The sequence below is a fragment of the Penaeus monodon genome, chromosome 8 (genome assembly GCF_015228065.2).
Source record: "Penaeus monodon isolate SGIC_2016 chromosome 8, NSTDA_Pmon_1, whole genome shotgun sequence".
NCBI classification, from domain to species: Eukaryota; Metazoa; Arthropoda; class Malacostraca; order Decapoda; family Penaeidae; genus Penaeus; species Penaeus monodon.
The window spans coordinates 16,891,582-16,899,081 of NC_051393.1; the positions used below are offsets into that span (position 1 = coordinate 16,891,582).

At 36.8% G+C, this 7,500-nt stretch overlaps 1 protein-coding gene across 1 annotated transcript in view; it reads left to right on the forward strand.

Annotated features, from left to right (window-relative positions):
- Positions 1-6,444, forward strand: part of LOC119576213 (zinc finger protein 622-like) — an 11,606-nt gene extending 5,162 nt beyond the window's left edge. The window contains exons 3-8 of the mRNA XM_037923800.1: positions 325-401; positions 547-744; positions 4,821-4,995; positions 5,110-5,224; positions 5,697-5,819; positions 5,994-6,444. Coding sequence (XP_037779728.1) covers positions 325-401; positions 547-744; positions 4,821-4,995; positions 5,110-5,224; positions 5,697-5,819; positions 5,994-6,105 — 800 coding nt within the window. The 3' untranslated portion in view covers positions 6,106-6,444. The remainder of the gene's footprint in view (positions 1-324; positions 402-546; positions 745-4,820; positions 4,996-5,109; positions 5,225-5,696; positions 5,820-5,993) is intronic.
- The last annotated feature ends 1,056 nt before the right edge of the window (positions 6,445-7,500 follow it).

Below are 7,500 nucleotides of genomic sequence, written 5' to 3' on the forward strand. Positions count from 1 at the left end.
TATTTCATTGACTTAAATGTTACCAAGATTTATATAATTTAATAATCATAACATCAATAACAATAATATCAGTATCGATATCAATTGTATTAAAAAGAAAAACACATTTAACACCAATTTAAGGAATGGGGAAATCAGAATCAGTCACTAGGGCCTACTGATATACTTGTTACTGGCTAAGCACATGTGGAGTCATATGTTTGTAACAAAATTCACAAAAAATTACAGGGGACAGAACGTAAATCCATGGTGGTTGGGTTAAGATTCTGTGATGTGAAAGTGAGTGTGGTGGCCAGGTAATTTTTTAATTAGTCACAATTTCAGTCTCAGAAAATCTGAAGAATACTTCGTTATCTGCAAAGAGAAAGGAAGAGCCAGAAGAAGAGGATGAAGATTTAGAGGTAAGAAGCATTTGCAGAATTCATCATAATTCATATTACTGTTAAAGAAACTGTAGAAAACAAGTACTTTTCTGTGAACCAATGTATTACTTATGGAGAAGGGTAATAAAGCTGCAAATTTCTCATATCTTTTCAACATCACCAGGTTGAAGAAGTGGACAGTGATGAGTGGGAGGACGAAGAAAGAGAACCAATTCCCCTGAATGTGTGCCTCTTCTGTAATCATGATGCTGGAAGTCTGGAGAAAAAGCTTCAGCACATGACAGAAGTGCATAAGTTTTTTATACCTGACTTGGAATATTGTACTGACGTAGCTGGCCTTATGACATACCTTGGATGGAAGGTATGTTTTTAACTTGTCCTTTATCTTGACAGGTTCCTAAATGAGTATTATCTTCTTAACTTGGGACATGTGTTATTTTTAAATCAAATAAGACTTGATTGAATATGAGTTGGTGGTAAAATAGGTCCTCCACCTCCCCCTCCTTTACCTTCCCTTTCTCTCCTTTTCCTCCTCCCTCTTTTTTTCAAATAAGGATAATAATAGTAAAAAAAAAAAAAAAAAAAAAAAAAAAAAAAAAAAAAAAAAAAAAAAAAAAAAAATAATAATAATAATAATAATAATAATAATAATAATAATAATAATAATAATAATAATAATAATAATAATAATAATAATAATACAACTCTGGTCTTTCTTTCCAATCACAGAAAAAAATGTAGTTGGATTTTGAAAAGTAAGCTAGATGTTGAAATTACATTAAGTTGATCTCAAGATCAGTTTAATGTACTTTAATGTATGCACATCTAAAGAGAGAGTATTACCAAGTTCCCAAATGTATGATTTTTTAAAACCACTCTCTCTCCCATTGCTTTGTAAATTAAGAGTGATCATAGCCATCAGTCTGACTTCCAGTGGGTCTCAGTGAATTAGTTATCCTAAGGGGTCATATACATTTTCTCTGTGTAGCGAAGATACATTATGTATGCATGATGTCATGCAAGTGGACATCATACTGACTGGCTCTATATGTCAGTGTAGTGGTTTATTTATGGTGGTTTCATGGGAGTTTCTCCTGTCCTTTATGGGTTTTGCTAAGGGATTACCTAGTTGGGAAGGGTGTTGATTGTTTGTGTGCCTCTCACCTATGTCTTGTGTATTTGTATGGCTTAATGGTCTTTTTGACCATGGACTGTTCAGCCACCAGCCTGCCTTGGAGGATCAGTTTATAGGTCTCGGACACTCCCGTGATATCATTTTCTAGCCATGGTAGACCACAAAAGAGCTCAGCAGTTTACCTTTGATATTTTCTGTGGTTTGAAAACTCATGTTATCAGTTTTCATGAACTCTTGTTTTGAAATCTGATCTTCACAAAAATTAAGAAATTTGCAAAATGTGTACAATTTTCCTTGTGCTCCTCCACCTCCAAACAACTACCTTTTAGGAGTTGACCTTCTTATGGTAAGCCTCAAAGCACCTGATTGTAGAGAAAGACCTTCCACTCCATGCAGAATACAAACATCATTTTTCTCTAGCTTCCATTATAGCATGGCACTACCAATACTTGCCATCCTTTGTCTTCTTGGCAACATGGAAAGTTAGGAATGTGACAAGTGGTGGCCATACTTAGGACTGTGTGGGAGTTTATCAGGAATTCATTTATGATATTGCAAGCAATGTAAACTTTTAGTTAACAATGCTGTAGGTCATCCCCCTAGCTACTTGTAGATGCAGTGATTATTTATCACTGCCATATCTAAAAGAAAGAAGATTTCTTGCACATCACCACATCTTAAATGCCTGGAAATCCTTTGGCCTGTGCTTCTGTGACATCTTCACAGTAGTGACAGCATTTGTTTGGCAGCACTGAAGGTAGTGATATACGTTCAGGGATGAGTACTAATTATTGTAATACCTGGTGCTTTGCAAAAAGTCCCACTCCTTCCATCAAGTTGTTCACAGCTTTCTGTGATACAGGCATGGCCTTTATACACCTAGAAGCCAGCAGTAGGTTCAGAGATGATAGACAACTTGTACACATTCAAACCTAACTGTGCCCTCTACTCAAGTTTAAGATGACAAACTGCATATATGCTGTACTTCTAAAGGCTCTCATAGATGTAGGCTGAGAACTGGTTAAAGCAGTCCCTTAGCAGGATGTCAGGGAAAACAAATGTTGCCAAAAATCACTTCTAAGATTGATAATGATCCATTTGCAGCTTGTTAATAATTTGTATCAGAAGTATCTATGGCTCTGTTGCAGTCCACTTTCCTTCTTTTACAGTTGGGGTGAGCCTAGGCAAACTATTTGGTTTTAGTTGCAATGTTGGGCATCAGGTCATCTGTGATGATGGCTGGTAAATATTTGTAGGAGAGAAAGTCTTGTCAAGGTTCTCGTTGATGGCAAGGAGTTTGGCATGAGGCGACGATATAAGCCCCTGGCAGCGGGGCCAGGGCCACTATGAATACTACCCGTTGGGAAAGGGTTAATGAATGCATTACATTTAATGCTGTTCATTCCAGTATACCCTCTAGCCCACATGTCATATGCCCTGAGCCATTGCCTGAGGGATGTGAAATGGTTTGACTGGCTGTTATTTTGTGTAAAAGGGGGATGATTAGCACCTAAAACATTTAGCTGCTATTCCTAGGTATTATGCAAAACATTGCACTCTCTTAGTGCTGCTATGACACTATAAATACTTTTCAGTCTAGTTTACATCAGTCTCCTCACTTTGTCATACAAAGGGCTTTAAAAAGTTCATAAAAAAGTCCTTAACTAAAAATGATATGGAAGGATTTTGATTTCAATTCACCTAAATATTCTTGTACCAATGTGCATTCATAATAAGCAGATGTAATTGTTTTCTTGCTCTTGAGAAAGTCAACCAGCAAAATCCCCTCTGCATCCCAGAAGACAGTGGCCATGACCTTTCCTCTTGAACACTCAGATTTTACTTTGACTGGTCCACTTCCACCCCAGGGCAGCTACTGTTTTGATTGAAGTTTTTCTTCGGGATCATACTGATAGAACCATGTTTCATCTCCTGTCACAATTCTTTGCAGAAAAGCTTCAGAGTCCTCTTTCCACTTGTTCAAAATATCCATTGAAAGATCTACACTTGTTTGCTGCTGATCTGGGCACAACAGCCTAGGAACCCATCAAGTGGAAAGCTTTGTTTAGCCCCAAACTCTACACCAGAATGGTGTGCAGAACCCAGAACTGCTACTGGTTCAGTGGTTATTTGTCTGTCCTTTTCAATCATGTTGTGAACAGCATCAATGTTTTCCTCACAAACTGACGTTGATGGCCTGCCACTATGGGGCTCATCATCAATTTTGTTTCTTCCATTTCTGAACCGACTTATCCATTTGTAGGTTGTTGATTTCTTTGGGGTATTGTCACCATAAACTTGTTCCAGGGCATCATTGATTTACCTTTATTCCCGAGTTTTACCATGAATTTAATGTTTGTCCTAGCCTCAATTTTGGTGGATTCCATGTTGCTTGAACATTGCCTGACTTCCAACTGGCAAAGATGCATTATTGCAGCATTTACAGGTTCATGTTTGAACACTTTACAATACATTGGTACAAGAATGTTCAGGTGCATTGAAATCAAAATCCTTCCGTATGAATTTTAGTTATGGACTTTTTCCACAAACTCATTGATGCCCCCTCATATCATGCTCTGCCAGTGAGATTGCACACAATCTCTAGTATCATAAGAATAAGATTTGCAGAAATGAAGAAAAATTTGGTGTTTATCCTTCATTAAAACTACATTTCATCTTTTACATAGAATGCAACACACCTCAACTGTTGAAACAGACTCTGACTTACATACTTAGGCTGAAATGAGCAACTAAAATGAATATTATGTATCCCTGAACATTCAAAAATTTTTAAATCAGTGAAGGGACAGCACACTCCAAATTCTCCTAGAGGCATTGGGTTAAGGACAAAAAGTATATTGCAATACCATAATGGTAGTAATATGTAAAATATCCAGTGACTGTTAGAATATTGTACTCTTAACCCATTGCCGCTGGGTGGTTTCCCGATTTGAAAGCCCTCCCTCCTGGGCTGTAGTGGCCCCGCTGCCGGGCAATCGTGTCAGCACCATAGCATGCGCGGCATGGTCATGGTGCGCCGGTTCCGTAAAATAGGACTGGCGCACCATGGCAACTATACATATACTAAACGGGATATAGTCCAGACATGTCACAGCATGTGTGTACATGCCACCTGGCAGCAAAGGGTTAATATCTACTTACTGAAACTATCTCACCCTTGAAATGCTGCTTTGAGAGTGCAACTGTTTCAAATTGTTCTTAAAATTTCAAATAGATCACTTACAGTTGTAGAATTCCACAGTTGATGATGGTTAAATAATTACAAAATTATACATTCTTAGATTGGGTGTGGCTTTGAATGCCTAGTCTGCAAGTGGAAAGCTCGACGGCTCCCCTCTCTCACAGCTATAAGACAACACATTGAAGACCAAAAGCACAGTTATATTGAATTGAAAGGAGACACAATTCTGGAATATGGTGACTTCTATGACTATTCCACATCATACCCTGATGCAGGTAAGGCATCCATCTAATCTACTACTTAATTGTATACAACTGTCTGCATGATAGTTTTTTTGTTTTTGTTTTTGTTTTTGTACATATTTAAATTCATTTCAATTCCTTTTTCAGAATCTGCATCCCCAGATGATGATGTGGAAGCCAATATTATTACAGGAGATGAAAGTGAACTTGTCTTACCATCGGGTGCTGTAATAGGTCACAGGTCTCTCAGGCGATACTACAAGTTAGTTCAGGCTTCTTCTTTATATGTTGTATTTGTTTAAAAGGAGGTGGCATAGGTCATAGAAGAGTGCTACTTTACAATCACAAGGCCCCAGTTAGCCCTTTGCAGTTGATTCAGCTGTGAGTTGAGTACTGTCATGCTGACAGAATAGTGAGGTCAAAGTCAGGATGCAAAGGAACTGGCCACCCTACTGCATCATCCTGTGGCTTAGTGCATATGTTTGCTTTAAAAACATATCCCCAAAGTCCACTTTGATTAGAAAAAAAAAAAGTTTGAGAAGCCTCTAATTGGAATGAGAGATTTAATCCCTTCAACAGAGATGCCAAAAAACTGTCCTATGCCACACATGAATTTGTATTTGTACATTCTGAGACCAAAATAAGTTGAGGAAAATAGAATTCGATACTGGAGATGTAATTGACTTACAAGTTTATATTCAGTTGCATATTCTAATGTCAGTTTCCATGTACAGGCAAAACTTGAATCCTTACCGCAAGCAAGTGGAAAAGAAGAAGCATGGATCTACTTTCCGAAGCCTTCTTGCACATTATCGCTCACTTGGCTGGACAGGAACCAGTGGAAATGATGCAGTGAAGTAAGTTGTGTTGAAAGAGGATTACTCCTCAGTCTCATGTAACAAATAAATATCTCAATTATCACTAGGAAAAAAATATTTTCTCAACTTCTTAAATAATAGCAATGCCAATGTTTTCTCTCCCTGCATTTTCTTCTGCGGCAGAGTTTCATTATCAATGACATTTTATTCTAGGAAATTCTGGGATCAGAAGTACCTTCAGAAGGTTCGCAGCAGATACGACTTGAAGCTTGGAGTGAGGGCCAATATGCAACAACATCATTTCCGACAACAAAACCCTGTGTAGAATGTGGTTTTCCCATTCCAACGAAGCTTCATTAGTTGTATTTTGGGTTTCCATTTATCACCTACTAGTAATCCCTATATATTAATGTACTTGATTCAAACAACTTGCGGAGCAAATACAATTTGTTGAAAGCCATAAACCATTTAATAATGTTGAAATTCATATTTGAGAATTATATACTATACAATGGTAAATGGTGAAGTTTGTCTTTAGTTTCCTTTTTATGTTTTTACATGTTTTTATGATTCATAAAAGGAAAAAAATGCAAATGCCATGGATGCCTGGTGTATATCTAACCTTTGAAATTGTTGGTGGCATCTAAATATACACAGTCAAATATCTGAAGTTTTCTTTCTCATTTAATAAAAGCAGCAGGTGATTAACCCATTTATGCAAAGATGGCATGTACATACATGCTATGTCCACTGTGATTTTAGTTAATTTTGTATAACATATATAGCTTAACATGAGCCAAGTCAATAAGGAATCAATTACTAGTCCTACTTGTCTAATCTGTTTACCCTTTTGCTTGTTTTTTGAAGATTTTCATTATTATTATAATTATTATTATTGTGGTCAGCATTTTAATACCATTATGACAGTCATAATGTAAAGAATGATAACACTTTGGATATTAACCCAATCACCCCGGATTTATGTTCTGTCCCTTGTAGGTTTTTGTGAATTTTGTTACATACAGATGGCTCCACATGTGCTCAGCCTCCAAGGAGTCTATCAGTAGGCCCTACTGACTGATCTTGATTTCCCCATTCCTTGAATTTGGCGGGAAAATGCGTTTTTCCTTTTAATACAATTGATATCAATACTGCTATTATTGTTATTGATGTTATGATTATTAAAGTATTATTAAAATCTTGTTAACATTTAAGACAATGAAATAATGCAAAAGATCCTTTCCAAAAGTCAAGGAAAAGGGTAAACAGGTGAGAAAGGTAGGACTAATAAGTGACCCCTTGATGACTAAGCACTTGTAGAGCCATCTATGTGTGAATACAATAAATAAACCTGTGTTACAGTGGGCATGGCATGTATTCTTGCCAAACGTGCCGATTGGGTTAATAATAGTAGAAAAAAAAGGAATGGGAAAATCAGGTGAGGTCATGTATGGCCTATTGACTCCTTGGTGAGCACTTGTGAAGTCATCTCAGGACAGTGTGTATCCACAGTGCCAATGGCTTAAAATGATGGCTATATATACATCCAGTAACCCTTCACAAATCAAAATCACAATTTTTTGCATATGGAAATATAAAAGCCAGTAATGCTAAAGACTTTAATATATCAATAGACAAAATTCATTCAAATAATAAATTAACTCATAAATACCTTTTATAAAATACTGATATTTGTGCAATTCCACTGTATGAAGTATAT